This window comes from Podarcis raffonei, chromosome 15 (genome assembly GCF_027172205.1).
Source record: "Podarcis raffonei isolate rPodRaf1 chromosome 15, rPodRaf1.pri, whole genome shotgun sequence".
In the NCBI taxonomy this organism is placed as follows: Eukaryota; Metazoa; Chordata; class Lepidosauria; order Squamata; family Lacertidae; genus Podarcis; species Podarcis raffonei.
In genome coordinates, this window is record NC_070616.1 from 4,419,875 (window position 1) to 4,435,726 (window position 15,852).

General features: G+C 46.3%; 1 protein-coding gene across 2 annotated transcripts in view; it reads left to right on the forward strand.

The window, feature by feature from the left end:
* The first annotated feature begins 512 nt into the window (after nt 1-512).
* The window catches only part of CLTC (clathrin heavy chain), a 76,209-nt gene continuing 60,869 nt past the window's right edge, over nt 513-15,852 (forward strand). The window contains exon 1 of one of the 2 annotated variants that reach the window (XM_053367949.1): nt 513-1,015. In XM_053367949.1, the coding sequence (XP_053223924.1) occupies nt 974-1,015 (42 nt within the window). In that variant the 5' untranslated portion in view covers nt 513-973. The remainder of the gene's footprint in view (nt 1,016-15,852) is intronic. The other variant, XM_053367950.1, reaches the window with a different exon arrangement.

Sequence of the window (15,852 nt, forward strand, 5' to 3'; positions counted from 1 at the left end):
CCCGTTCTCTATGCATTAACCTGTGGAACAAGGTTACCAGTCCAAGGTCATCTCACTCTGCGTGCCCAGGCCGGGATTCGAACTCGCGGAAAACCGTAAGCAGCTCTTTTCCGCGCAGGCGCCGTAACCACCTACGCCATGGAGCGTTCTGAGCATCACCTCTCACCAGGGACTATTTTAATACCCGAGAAAGAGAACGCGGAGGGGAACAAGGGGAACTTCCTCCTCCTCCTCTGCCTAGAAAGTCTACCGAGAGAGAGAGAGAGAGAGAGAGAGGCACCTTCCTCCCCCCAATCATGTGATCACGGGGCAAGAATCCCAGGTGGTAATGACTGTGGGGCGCGAGAACGGAAGTGACGTCACCCCTCCGCCCAGGTCGCATGATGTGGCAAAAAAAGGGGGGGAGAGACGTAGCGCCGAAGTAGGCGGGGCTCAGGAGAGAGCGAGCGGGGAGGGGGGGGGCGAAAGCTTGGCTAGAGAAAGACACATCGAGAGAGGGGAAGAAAAAAGTTCCTTCCGGTTTCGCGTATCCTTCCGCGCTTCTCATTGATTCCTTTGCGTGGGCGGCGTTCTGATCCTTCCGCCGCTTCGCTAATTGGCGGCAGGTGAGGAGGAGGATAAGGCGGAGGGAGCCGCCGCCGCCGCCGTGACTGTTCCTGCGCCGCCCGGCCGTTGCTCTCCCTTCCCTTGAGGAGGAAAGTGGTGTGTCCTTCCGCCGAGCGAGCGGCGGCTGTTTCCGGATCGCTCGCGGCGGCCTCCCACCGTCTTCTCCCTCTCTGCTTTCCCCGCCATTGAGAGCCGCCCTTGCCCCCTTCCCGGGTCCTTGGCTCGCCTCGCCGTCGGCTTCTTTTTTCTCGCCCCCCCTTCCTCCTCCTCCTCCTCCTCCCGTGTTTCTTTTTTCCTGTGGAGAGACTAGGTCCCCCGCCCAAACGCCGGGCTGGAGCCCCAAAACCCCAACAACGCCTCGGGCGCCATGGCTCAAATCCTGCCCATCCGCTTCCAGGAGCACCTGCAGGTGAGTCTCCAGAAAAAAAACCCCGTGGGGGGGTGCGGAAGGGGGTCGTGTCTGTGGGGAATGGCTGACGCGGGAGGGTCAGGAAGGCCTGGGGTTGGAAGCGGGGCCGAGAGAGAGAGAGGAGGGGGCCCTCCGTGTGTGACAGTTTTAGGCCTTGGGGGGCAGGGGAAAGGGGGCAGCTGGAGGAATGGGGGCGAAGGGAGGTGGGTCCTGGGTTAGGAGCTGGGGCAGGTGGGAAAGGGGTCAGGTGGAGGACTGGGGGAAAGGGAGGGAGCTCCTGGGCTTGAGGAGGGGGGGGGAGAAGAGAGATTTGTGCGTTGAATTATTTAATTTCTATACAGCTTAACATATTAAAAACGCCTCTTAAGTGGTTCGCAGAAACTGGAAGCATCAGCAGGCAACTTGAACAAAATATTACAAAAATGCACAGTTGCATATTTTTAAAAAACGTTACATTAATGCGGAGTTAACTGATATGTGTAAATCAACATCCTTCCAAATACCAGTTGAGAGAGAGAGAGAGAGAGATAGGGCTGCTGGGAGGTGAGTGTGGGGGAAGTTAAGATTAAAGGACGTTTCTGGAAGGGCTGGCAAGCTAGTTGTTTGTATTATATATGTAATTTATATATATATGGGGGAGGCGTCTGTGTGATAGTGGAAGGGGGTGGAAGTGGGGGCGAAGCTAGAGTTTACAGGGGGTTCATTGGAGCCATTGGGAGGGGAGGCAAGTGTCTTTTTGTGTGTGTGATATGAATGAAGTTTGGTCTTTGATATAAGGGTAGGGAAAGGCAGCTGAGGAAATAGGACTAAAGGAAGTTCATTGAAGGTATTTGGGGTGGGTGTAAAGCAGGAGTTGTACTGGCAAGGTGTATTTATGTATGAAGGAAGGAGGGGACATCTGTGTGATAGCTGAGAGGGAGGACTGGTAGGAGGAGGCAGGAGAAGCTATGGTTAAACTGGGTTTCCTGAATAATAGCTGGGTGGAGGGGCAGAGGCCAGAGCTGCCTGATTGTCTGAGATAAATATGAAGGGGGGAGTCCTCTGTGGTGGTTGAGAGAGGACTGGTAGAAGTGGGCAGGGGAAACTATGGTTAAAGGGGTTCCTTGGGGGAGGGGAGGCATGTGTGTACATAATACATGTATGAAGGAAGGTTTTATCTCTTCCCTCTCTAGAGTACCCATCCGTGTGATAGCTGAGATGAGTGGAAGGGAGGCCCTGACTGAGATTAAAAGGGGGTATTTGAAGAATTTAAGGGAAAGCAAGTGAGGTGGGTGGGTGTTACACTGAAGGTCAGGATCATCAATGGGGGAAATGTGTGTGTGAAAGGGCTGCTGGAAGTGGGGAGGGGCCGAGATTAAAGGGGGTATTTGAAAGAGTGGAGGAAATACGTGTGAGTTTGTGTAATGTATGCACACATGTGTGTTGTAGGGTCTTAGGTCTTGGGTACTCTGATTCTAGGAAGCCACCTGGCAGGCTGCTGGGAGTGGGGAGCTGAGAAGGCAGGTGACTGAGCATTAGAGGAGGGGTGGAAGCAAGAGGGGTGTGTGCCTAACTTTGCACAGGGAAGGAAGGTCATGGGGTTATCTGGAAGTGTGTGTAGGAAGCAATTTGGTAGTTTAGTCCTGTAAAGGGGGGGTGCTGAGAGTGAGGCAGTGGTAAAATGGCTCAGTTTAAAAGGATAGGGGTGCTCCAGAGAAGGTTAGGGGAAAACAAGTGTCAATATGTAGAGAGTAAGGAAAAGAGGAGGCGGTTTCTGTGATCTTCCAGGAGGAGAAGGGAGTGATGCCATCTGTATGACAGTGTGGGGTATGAAGTGTTGGGAGAGAAGGAAAGCCAGTTCTGCTAAATGAATGGAGTGAGTGAGTGAGTGAGTGAGGAGTTGAGGTGGTGAATGAGACCGAGATGGGGGCAGGGGCTTTAGAGGAGCTGGGAGGCAGGAGCTGGGAGGCAGGATGGGGGCCTGAGGCATTTAGGTGGAGAACTGAAAGTGACTGGGAGTTTAGAGACTTGCAGGAAGGGAGGAGAGAAGGCGGTCCTCAGATAATGAAGTAGGAGAGAGGGAACTGAATGAAGGTGGCTGGGGCTGTTTGTGCAGCATTTGGAGGAATTGTGGGGTGGGACAAAACCTTTTGGAGTAACAGGTGTTTCTGTACGGTGTGGCAGGAAGGAAGATGATCCTGGAGTAACTTTGAAAGGGAGGGGAGGCCTGACTGTGAGTGGGATTATAAAGGCATTCTAGGTAATGTGGAGGAGATGGGGCTCCAGAGTAGCAACAGTAAGGTTTAAATAATGGAGGAGAGAAGAAGTAAAGGCGATTGGGATTAAAGTGTTTGTGTGTGGAGAGGGGCAGTCCTGTTTGGAGACTAAGAGGGTGGGGCGGGTGAAACTTAGGGAGGTTCTTCAAAGTGGCTGGCATTAATGTTTGGGCATATAGTGTGGGTGGAAGTAGCCCTGGACTAATTTGAAGGGGTAGATGCACCTGTGTGAGAGGGAGGTGGCTGTTTCTCCATGTGATGGATTTGGCAGGGTTAGAGAAAAGAAAAAGCCAAGAGGAATTATTCTGATGCTTAATTGGGTGTGGTATACTTGCCTTAATATAGATTAACTTGCTAGGCTAATGCAGGGGCTTGATGGGAGCAAGAACCTGACCTGTTGTGATAGGTCAGGGGGTCGATTGGTTTCTGGTTAATGATTTGTGAGACTGCTGACTGCAGAGTTGTTCTGGAAGAATTATGTGACTAGAACCAGAGAGGAGATGATGTGAGTGATTGATGATGTAGATTTCAGGGGGAGAGAGATCTGTATAGTGGGTCAAGATTCGGTAATGTTGCAAATAACTCTGCAGGGGAAGCCCAAAAGGAATGTTGGGTATGCATGGACAGTTGAAGTGAGAGTGAGCCGATAATTCAACTGGCACATGTTTCTTATGTTTTTCAAGCTCTATCCCGTGTTTCCCTTAGGGATCGTGTCCCAGCTGATGGTGAGAAACTGTAAGGAGTTTAAAACAGGAGGGAGCGGGAAGAAATGATGTGATGTTGTTCTAGGGAGGTCAGATAGCATCAGTGCTAGGACAGTTGGGTTTGGTTGACTTCCGGGGGTGGGTGTTAAGTTAGGCTGAACTTAATGACAAAGTATTTGGAACTAAAGGAATTCTGTGGTATGATATGATAGGTAATCCAAGGTCAGAGGTCATAGTGGGACCAGGTGTGCAATATCCAGTCACTTTGAGGTGTGCATAAAAGGTAGAGAGAAATGTTGGTGCTGTGCGGCTTGTGACAGGTAAATAGAAGTGCAGGAGTGGAATCCAGGCGATTGGAGCTGGATCAGGGTCAGATGCATTTGAGGATTCCTTCTCTTTGTGATGTAGGTTGAGAAAGGCAGTACTCCTCTTTCTGTGGGTGGAGCTGAAAGTTGTAGTAGTGACTGTGCAGGTATCTGCCTACAAAGTGCACCCCAATCACTCCAGGAAATGGCCCTTTGAGTTCCTGAAGTGGAAGGAACAAACACACTGCTACTCTTGAATCACAGCTTTCCTAACTGTTGAAATAGCATTGCCTGTTAGGGGAAAGGTTATCCACTTCTACAGCAACATTTCACAGCTTTACTCAAGGAATCTGCTGCCTTCAGTGTCTGTAGTTGGGTGTGTGTGAGCAAGTAAGGGTTGCATTCCCCTGATGTGTAGATGCTGTCATCCGACACATTCTTAGGTGTGCAAAGATGGCTCAGTGATGGTGAATTTTCCCCTGTACCTTGGTCGTTCACTTCCCTCCAAGCAGGCACTTCAAATTGCTTGAGCTCAATGCTCAATTATCTTAAAATCAGAACTTCCTGTATTCACACTATTGCTTTATTGGGCTGGTTTCCCTCTGCCTTCTTGCCCGCCATTCAGATGTCAGCCTGACCTAAGATCTGACACATGCAAACTTTGCATTGTGAAGGGGGAGCTTAGCTAAGTGGTTTCTGCTGCAGTTCCTACTGTTGCCACTTCACAAGAATAATATAATCCTTATTGTGTGGGCGGCACTGGATCTCTGCCTCCAGTAGTGCCTACTGGGAAGTATGTGTGGCTTTGTAGGAGGGGGGTGAGAGGGAGGAAGGTGTTTCTGCCATGCTTTGTTCCTTGTTTGCCTGCAAATAATTTGGTTGAACAAAATGGGGTGGGGGTGGGATCACCTTGAAAAAGAAAGAAAATAAGAAAAGAAATTTCACAAGTGTTACTCATAGTACAGTGGTACCTTGGTTCTCAAACTTAATCCGTTCCGGAAGTCTGTTCCAAAATCAAAGTGTTCTTAAACCAAGGCACACTTTCCCATAGAAAGTACTGTAATGCAGAATGGATTAATCAGTTCCAGACTTTTAAAAACAACATCTAAAACAGCAATTTAACATGAATTTTACTATCTAACGAGACCATTGAGCCATAAAATGAAGCAATAATCAATGTACTGTACTATAAAATAAATAAAACAGTATTGTAGATGGTAAAAATTTATTATTTTTTCTTACCTGTACTGATGATAGTCATTGTTTGGATGGGGGGCTTTTATCCATCTCCGCAGTCACACAATCAGTCAATCAGTCAGTAGCTGAACTGGGATCCACAAAGTCACAAAAACAAATTAACTGAAAAAGCCTCAAAACAAAAAATGCAAAATAAATAGCAAAAACAAAAGCACCAAATATAAGCTCCAAATATTACCTTAGGACACTGCAATTGGAAATGGAAGGCTTGAATTACAATGGGGGGAACCACATTAGCTGTGCAACAGGAAACATAGGGGGACTCAAAACGGAGCATGTTCGGCTTCTGAAAAAAAGTTCGAAAACCAGAACGCCTACTTCCGGTTTTGCAGTGTTCAGGTTCCAAGTTCGTGAACTAAGCTGTTCGAAAACCGAGGTACCACTGTACTTGCAACTGGTTTTCAGATGTTGCATGTCTATTGTGAACATGTCTCTGAACTTAGTGGCAGCAAGAACAGATCTCTGATGTGAGTAGCTGTACTGTAAAAAGAAAAAATCCTAATCCTGCTTCCTGTTGAGCATTGGCTTCTAGCCTCTTGTGTCAGGAAGAACCAGGCAAAGAAGCGATCGCAAGTCACGCTCCTGCGGGCTTCCTTGCTGCACAGACTTTTGGCAGCACAACCTGAGAGAGAGCCTTTCCACTGTTCCTCTTTGGAATTTTTGCTGAAAATGCACACCCTGCAGATTTCTGTGATTCTTGCTTATATTGTACTGATAGGTTGCTTGATTTGCAGTTTGGCATCTTTAGAAAATCTGCGCTTGCAGCATAGGGCAGAATAGACTCTTGGGCATTCTCCCAAGAATATTGATCCTGCTTCTATGCAAGTTTCCCAGTATTTTCTGTCCCGCTCTGATGGGATCCTGAAACATGAGCTGCTGTGCAGCAGAGGAGAGTGATTCTTCATGGGTGGCACAACACCAGAGGCAACCTTCATCTCACCTCTTTACTGTTCTCCTGTACATAAATGGTTACCATCCACTCCTTTGGGGAAAAGATAGAAGCATGACACTTAAAGAGAATGTTGCAGCAAGGGCAAAACCTGCCTTCCTGCATCATTTTTTAACATACTGGTCCTTGCTGATGGGGATCCTGCCAGGTCATTTACTTTGCAGGCATTCCTTCTGTAATAATGAGGGGCTCTTGGTAGTCTTAGGGGCTAGACCACCCTGGTCCCTGATGAATTTTGCAGACCTGGTTGAAAACTCCCTTAGTTTGAGCTGGAGTTTGTACATAAAAGTTTTGCCTGAAATTTGCCTTAAATGTCACTTTGTTGATAGGCTTTAAGCTGCAGTGCTTCGATGTCATTATGGCTGTGGGAGAAAGCCACAGGGTATTTCTCTCTTCAGGGCTGCCTCCTTTTGAACCTGGCCGGTCCTGGTTAATGTATGCAAGCAACTGTTTCTGGAAAATGCTTTTTGTGTGGTGCCAAAGTTCTTGCCAAGGAGACTGCATAGGATGATAAGGCAAAATGTAGATGAAGTTGGCGAGAGGCAGTGCTCTTGCTCTGCTCAAAGTTATTGCAGTTGTTTTCTTTTGTTTGGAGGCCCTTCAGAAACCTGAGGTGGGGTTCCCCTTCAGGGGGATTTCCCTGAAATAGGGTGTAACTTTGCTTCAATCCTTTGAATGTTAAAAAGATGATAGAGAAGGAAGCTTGGTATATGCACTCCTTTTTTTCTCTAAGACAGCTGACTTCAACTTGTAATAATTTAATTTGTTTGGCATTGACAAAAAAGTGGAGAGGGGCAATTTTTGCAACCATTTCTTTAGGAGTGGTCAAAAGGGTGCAAAATGTTATTGGGGCATCACATACTGTGGAGGTTTCTTTGCTTATACTGCATGTCTCTTGCTATGCTGAGGTTGATGCAGCACAACAAACTGGTGTGGTTTAATTCCTCCATTTACACCCCACTTTTCTTCCAAGGAACTCCTAGATGGGGTGCATGGTGTTTTAGGGTGCATGGTCTTCCCATCCAGGCATTGCCTAGACTGGACTTGGTTGGCTGAAACAATGCTGCCTTGTCTTCCATCAACCATGCAATGGGGGAAGTGTTCTTCTCCCTCACCTGTTCAGAGTGGGGCAAAGTGGTTGGTTATGTGTGCTGTGATGTCACATCCACTATGTGATCTCTGATAGGCTGGGAGCTAAAATAGAAAGTGACACTGAAACAGCATCAAAGAGGGGAAAGATGGATGTTCAGACACTTCTGAACATCCATGAAAAAGAGATGGGATCCAAGGGCTTTGTGTTGCTTTGCATGTTTGGAAGGCATTTCTGATGAAATTAAACTTTATGGCACAGAATTTAGGCTTAGTTCCTAGTATGTGGAAATGCTAACTTGGAAGGATGATGGGGTTCAAGGAAAAGGAATAGAAGCCGTCAAATAACATTTAGTGTCCTCAGGTGGGTAGGAATTTGCGTTAATGATTTTTTAAAAAAATACATTACATGACAACTCAGTGCAAGTTCATTAGTTGAACCTCAAGAAAAACAATGAAGGCTCTGAATTCTTAACATGCTAAGACTTCAGTTCTGTTCACACTTACCTGGAAGTAGATCTCAAGTAAGCTGAGCTTCATTTTGAATAGATTTCCATAGGAGTGCACTATAATTTTAGCATGCCCAAAGCTTTGTGCATTAAATACATAGGCATTGCCTAAGTTTAATAATATGGGGTGTGTGTGTGTGATTGCGACCACAGCTTCTAAAACTACCCAGTTTTATGGGATGTTCATTGTTGCTACTGTGGAATGATTCATTTTTGGAAATAAAACATTTCTACTGAAAATCATAGGTTGGAAATCTTTCTGCCCCATGCCACTGATCAGCAGTACTATGACTGGTATCTGGCAATAACACAGTTTAGCTCAGCTTTGTGTTTGATCTCGAACTTATTAGCTTAGTGGAAGCCTTTGGGCACCAGTTTGTTTGCTGAGATTGTACAGCATGTCTTCTGCGGAACACCCATAGGCTGCAGAGGATTCTGGGCCACATTCTGTCTATACACTTGGTTTGTATTGGCCAGTTTTGTTGAGCCTCACTGTTGTTCTGTATGGCTTGGGTGGGAAAAACTGTGGCCCTCCGGATATGTTGTACTAAAATTCCCATCGGAGCTGACCATTGGCCAGTCTGCTCCAGCAAAGGCTGCCGGTTCCCCAACCCTCTTGTACAGGCTGCAAGCCCTCCAAACACTTATTTGTTGTTACGCATTGCAGAAGAAAGCTACAGTGGTGCCTCGGGTTACAAACACCTTGGGTTACGAACTTTGCCCCAGGATGAGAATGGAAATCGCGCACCTGCGGCGTGGCGGGAGGCCCCATTAGTGAAAGCACGCCTCGGGTTAAGAACAGACCTCCGGAACGAATTAAGTTCGTAACCTGAGGTATCACTGTAGTTTGTTATGAATCTTGTCCACCATCTTTTCGCAGAAGAATCCCGGGAATATTGGAGTTCTCTGGAAACATAAATGCTCTTCATGTGGGAGAGCAGAGTTGAGCAGTCCATAAACCCCCCTGTATTTAAATTCTGCCCTCTGTTGTTTTGAGTTAAATATTTTTGGATTCCCACAGAGATGCCAGCGTTGGTATCTGGGTTATTTTAAGCAAGGTATTGTCAGGTGCTGCAGGTAGGGTCTCCTCCATTTGCTGGATATCTCGGCCTCTGTTCGCTGACTGGTGATGCATTATTCAAGATGCAGGCTATGCGTGTCTGCCTCCTTTGAGCCTCAAAGTGACAAATGAAACCTGCATCCCTGCTCACTTTCAGCATGGGCAGTTGGCTTTGGTAACCGTCTGTTGCTCTGGCAATGAAACGGTCTGTGTAAAAGAAAACTGGCCTCTTTTCCGCTGTGTACCTGCTGTGGAAAAACCTCTCCATCTGCATGTATACTTGGTACCTTCCTGTACATCTGCCTCCTTGTGTGGAGGAATATGTTGTTCATGTTCTGCAGAGTCTGTCCAGAACGGTTGTAGAAGTGGTTTGGAGATTATCATGTTGAACTTTAAGCTATTTTCGCTTTGCAACTAGAAATCTGAGAAGACAAGCCATTTATCTGGTTGCCTCTGACAAATTACCCCAAAAAACCTACCTACAGATGGATCAGGCAGAAAGCTCTTTTAATTTGTCTCCAGAGGATCCAATAAAATATTATAATGTTCCATCCAAGTCTCAGTCCAGTAGCCTCTTTTTAGCCACATTCATTACATAATTTCTCACACATCTAGTTATGAGGCAGAAAATTGTCTCTAAATGGGAAGAGGGTTTTATGCTCACAGACTTCCTGTGTGCCGCAAATGACTGGCACTGACATGTGCAAGCAGGTAAACTAGATAAAAATTTAGTAGTTCAGTAGGTGACTGAATACTGTAACCTTAACTGAGTTGATTTATGCAGCAGGGAGCTTTAGGCTTATGTTAATACACTGGAGAGTTAATAATGACTCTTGAAACATAAGCAGTTATGGATTAAAGATATAAAAAACGAGGCTTCTAGAATGTATTTTTGTTTTCAGCATATGCAAACAACTCTGCACATCAGCAGAACAAAACATAACATATCAAGGAAAACAATATCCAGGGTTAATATTTGAGTTAATGATGAGTTAATATTTGAACTTCTACTCTTTGACAGTCTTGCAAGGCTGTTATGAGTAAATAGAAAAATCATGACAATTGAATATAAAATACATTACCGCTCTTGATCCATTTCCCAAGTCTTGAAGTCCTTTTCTTTGGTGTGAGTCTTTAAGAACACTGCCTACCTTTGCCCTCTCCCAAAGCCTTTGAAAGGCGGGTGCAAGTACCATGTCCAAGCACTGTTGATTGTTGAAAATCTAGGCTCTTTGAAGCCATGGGAGGGAAAAGCTAAAATACCTGCAGTACTTCATTAAACTGTGTTGTTTTAAATTGTTTGAATATTTTATATTGTCCTTTAGTAAATACTCTGAGGGGACCTTATATGTATTTCATGCTTCAAGAACATGAAATACAACTTACTGTTTATTATTTTTATGCAAACCATATGTCAAACCAAATACACCCAGTACTGGAAGGAAAGCTACCAGTTCCTGCCCCCTTTAGATTCCAAATTATAGCCACTTAGAATTTTGTTTACTATTTTTATATTTATATACTGGCATTAAGCAGTATATAAATAACTAATATAGTGATACCTCGGGTTACATACACTTCAGGTTACAGACTCCGCTAACCCAGAAATACTACCTCGGGTTAAGAACTTTGCTTCAGGATGAGAACAGAAATCGTTCAGCAGCGGCCACAGGAGGCCCCATTAGCTAAAGTGGTGCTTCAGGTTTAAGAACAGTTTCAGGTTAAGAACGGACCTCCAAAATGAATTAAGTTCTTAACCCGAGGTACCACTGTAATGGCTTTGCAGTAGTGTGAATTTATTGTAACAATATTTTTAAAACAATACTTCTAACATAACTGTGATTATTCTAAAACTTCATGAGTTTTTGTCTGTTTTACAAGCCCTCACCCTTTCCCCATTCATCCCTCAGTAAAAACCAGGGTTCGAAATTAGCGGGCGCCCTTCGCAATTTGCAACTGGCAACCAGCCTTTTGTAACTGGTGGAGATATCCAGGCACCACTTGCCTGGCTGGGTCATTCAGGGGGTCTTCAGGGTAGTGCAACAGCAAAATACCCAGGTTCCAGGAATCACATGGCTCCTGGCATTCCTGTCCCAGTTTCTGACACTGGTGAAAACCTCCCACTCCATGGATTTTTCCAGTTTTCCTTCCCATATTTCTTAAAATATGGGCTTATGTGCCTCAGATTGCAACCTAGCTGTTCCAGAACCTGTCTTTAAAATGTGGGTGAAGTCTTGTCTGTGGAACTATTTGGAGTCAAAGGCTTTATGGGTCGTAGCCTTTATATTGCAGAGGAGGGCTGTGGGTTGGTCTTACCCTAGCTAGCCAAGGCCATTCTTGACAATATAGAGGCAAATCTCTGTTCTGTCACTTGGCACAGAAAAGTTCACATTTTATTCACTTGATCTCAGTGTTCATCCCCTGAGTAATTCACAATGACATATGTCTTATTTTATGAGATCCTTTTATCCAAAAAGGCGCTCGCAAGAAGAGCTATGGAAAGTGAAAGGTACTAGCAGCAGGATCATCTGCCATCTAAGATTGCTGGCTGTGCTCTTCATGCCACCCACTTGTTGTGTGGTGGAACACATACAGGCATGTTCAGCGCCTTTCTTACTTTTGGAGATCATCTAAACACTTCCTGCCTATTCTCTTACCTTCATAATATGACTCCCTATATTAATGACAGTCTTGTGGCACCTTAAATGACCAACAGACACTGTAGTATAAGCCTCCCTGGTCTACTTCATCAGATGCATCACTTAACATCCTCTATTGGTGGGAATGAAAATATACACGTATGGGCATAAAGTGCAGAGATGTTATGCATCTGAAGTGAGTTTCAGTACAGGAAAGCTTATTTTACATACCGTATTTTTCGCCCCATAGGACACACCTTTTCCCCTCCAAAAATGAAGGGGAAATGTGTGTGCGTCCTATGGGGCGAATGCAGGCTTTCGCTGAAGCTTCTCGCTCTCCAGGCCTCGCGCAGATCTCCGCAAGCTGTGGGAGCCCGCGCCGGGCTCCCGCTGCTTGCGGAGAGTTGCCTGTTCCGGGGGCTGGGGTCGGGGGAAGCTCAGGCTTCCCCCGCCCCAGCCTCGCGCCTGGGGGAAAATAGTTTTCTCCCCCTTTATTTCCCCCCCAAAAAACTAGGTGCGCCTTATGGGACGGTGCGTCCTATAGCGCGAAAAATACGGTAAGTGTGTCCTCTGTAGCCACATTTCCCAACCTGGTATGGCCTTTAGATGCTGTTGGACTACAACAACCTTTTCCAACCTGCTATCATCCAGATATTTTGGACTCCAACTCCCATCAGCCGCAGCCCGCAAGCTGTGCTGGCTGAGGCGGATGGGAGTTGGGAGTACGAAATATCTGGAGGGTAGCAGGTGGACAGAGGCTGGACTTTCAGCTCCCACCTGCCCTGATCATTGGAGGTGATGGGAGTCCGCCAACATCTGGAGATTTCCAGGTTGGGGAAGGGCGGCTTGGAGAATTTGGGCTATGAAGTGAATTAAGTAAACCTTGTTAGCTTCCAAAATGCTGCAGCACTCTTTGTATCTGCTCTTCCAATAGCTATCTCTGCAAAAGCTATCAACTGCAGTGGACGCTTGGGTTGCGAACGTGACCCGTGCGGGAGGCACGTTCACAACCCGCAGCATTCGCAACCCGCAGCGGCGTGTCTGCGCATGCGTGGGTTGTGAGTCGGCGCTTCTGTGCATGCGCAAAGTGCGATTTAGTGCTTCTGCGCATGTGCAAGCGCCAAAACCCGAAAGTAACGGGTTTCAGTGGGTCTGTAACCCAAAAACGCCCAACTTGAAGCGTCTGTAACCCAAGGTATGACTGTATATTAATGGTGCAAGTTGTTCACTGGGTCCAGTAATGCTTCTGAAGGCAAGTTGCTGAAAGCTACAGGAGAGGAGTGTGCTCTTGCTCTTGGGTCCGGCTTGCTGGTTGCAAGCTGGTGGCCCCTGTGAGAACAGGATCCTGGACTGGATGGGCCATTGGCCTGATCCAGCAAGCGCTTCTGGTGTTCTTATGCAAGCCACAGAAGTTAACAGGTACACGAAGCCAAAACTCATGTTGAGCCTTCCTAATGAAACAGAAGGTGAAGAGGAAGTGTGAAGTCAGGTGAGACCTGAATGCAGGCCAAAGTGGGGGCAGGCAGAACAGCAGGTGTGCAGAAAGGAGCAGAAGCAGCAATGAGAATGGGCAGAGAGAGAGGTTCAGAAAGAGACTCCTTGCAAAGGCAAGGAAGGTAGGAGCCCTTGTATGGTATAGAAATCTGTACCTTTCCCTGCAGAAGGTGAATTAAGTATTAAAAGAACTACATTGTCAAAAAAAGATAGGCAGTGCCATCCTCTTTCAGGAGGGAGTTAAAATGCATTTGTTGCAGCTTACACACAGAAGGGAATAAAGGAATTCTTACACAATGTACCTTATATGGCGCAGTGTCAAACAAAAAAATAAATCCCTGCTCCACCTCTCTGACAGAGGCCAAGAGGAGGGTGGGGCATTGACTGGGCCCGTCCTGCAGTTAGGAGGTTCCTGCTTGTTCTGAGAATGGAGTTAAAAAATCTGGATTTTAACTGCCTTGTTCTCATCCAGGAAGAAAGTGCCCCAGGTTCCAAAAGTATGGAACATAGTAGGTTAGGGGAAACTTTCAGCATGCAAAAAAATGTGTCTACTGTGCAGTCTTTGGAAGATAAACATGTTGCAGGAGGACGGGGCCCAGTTTTCTCTCCAGTAACAGAACAATGGCCTGCATCCGGTTGTGTGCTATGAAATCTGGCGAAAAATGCTGAGAATGCAGCATTGTCACTTCCTCCTGGAAGGTGACAGCTCAGAGGCTTTTCTAGCAAAATATGCCAACTTTTCTCCTGGAAGAAACCCAGTGGCTTGCTGTTGTCAGCATCTTTTGTTCCTTAATTGTCATCTGCGGGGGTTAATTGATAGAAATGCCTTCCTTACACATTGGTCTTCATAATTCACTCTTGCCACAGCACTTCTAATGGCGTTTGAGGGAAATGGTCCTGGGCTCTTCAGCTTACATTATAGCAGGTAAAAAGCTTGGTGCCAGGCTGGTTACGTAGTGTTAAGCAAGGTGTTGCTCAAGAGTAAAGGTAAATGGAATGTAATTATCCAAATAGCAGAGTAGGTACAAAATGGCCTCCTGGGAGGTTAGGGAAACCTTTCTGGCTTTTAATGCATACTTAACAGCAAAACAAGAAAGTGTGTGTGTGTGTGTGTGTGTATCACACATAGAACTTGTAACCTTCACCTTCTATAAAATATATATCCACAAGCATTAAGAACAAAAACCTTGATGCATCACTAGAATGAAGAACCATAAAATCTCTTTTGTTACACAGTGAACACTAAACACATTTTGGCCATGCTGCCTGGCATAATAGAACTATGGGACAGATCCACGCCATAAATTTAGACCACAGGGCTTTCCCCTAAATAATCCTGGGAACTGTAGTTTGTTCAGGGTGCTGGGAATTATAGCTTTGTAAGGAGAAAATGTAATTTCCGGGATTCTTCGGGAGGGGGAGCCATGTGGTTTAAATGTACATGTATGGTATAGACCTGCCCATGGTATGGAAGTGGTGTCACCACTTGAAAGCCTGACACCCTCGAGTGCTAGTGGAATGCTGTCTTTGTTGTCATCTTCTAGCGTGGAGCTGTCATCATACAAATATTTCAATTTTTGCCCTCTATATGGATATGGGTAATACCAGGCTTAAGTGGTGACAGCCACTGATTCACCAGGCGGAATAGGCTTCTTCTTCTTCTTCTGTGGGAAATAGTAATTGTGATAAAGGTAAAGTAATTGTGATAAAGGTAAAGTCCAGTCGCAGACGACTCTGGGTCTCGCTTTACAGGCCAAGGGAGCTGGCGTTTCTCCGCAGACAGTTTTTCTGGGTCATGTGGCCAGCATGACTTAAGCTGCTTCTGGTGCAACAGAACACTGAAACCAGAGCAGCGCACTGAAATGTCATTTACCTTCCCAACGGAGCAATACCTATTTATCTACTTGCACTTTTATGTGCTTTCGAACTGCTAGGTTGGCAGGAGTTGGGACCAAGCAATGGGAGCTCACCCCGTCATGGGGATTCGAACCGCCGACCTTCTGATCAGCAAGCCCAAGAGGCTCAGTGGTTGAGACCACAGCTAAAGATCAATTCATGGTCACAACCTGTTTGGTGTATGTTAATGTGCAAAACCGGGGGATGCGGGTGGCGCTGTGGGTAAAAGCCTCAGCGCCTAGGGCTTGCCGATCGAAAGGTCGGCGGTTCGAATCCCCGTGGCGGGGTGCGCTCCCGTTGCTGGCGGGAAGGTAAACGGCGTTTCCGTGTGCGGCTCTGGCTCGCCACGCTGGCCACGTGACCCGGAAGTGTCTCCGGACAGCGCTGGCCCCCGGCCGCTTGAGTGAGATGGGCGCACAACCCCAGAGTCTGTCAAGACTGGCCCGTACGGGCAGGGGTACATTTACCTTTACCTTTAATGTGCAAAATACCATGTTTTTTAAAAAAAGTATATTAAGGAACAAGGTAGTCAGATTGGTATTAGTCTGCAGTTTGTAATTATGTGTGCAGTTGATAGCATTTTTCAAAAACCCTTTATGGTTAAAAGAAATAAATGGTTTGAGATTTTCAGGGAGCTGAAGAGACAGATGAGGAAAATGCTTGGGTGCTGTAATAATAGC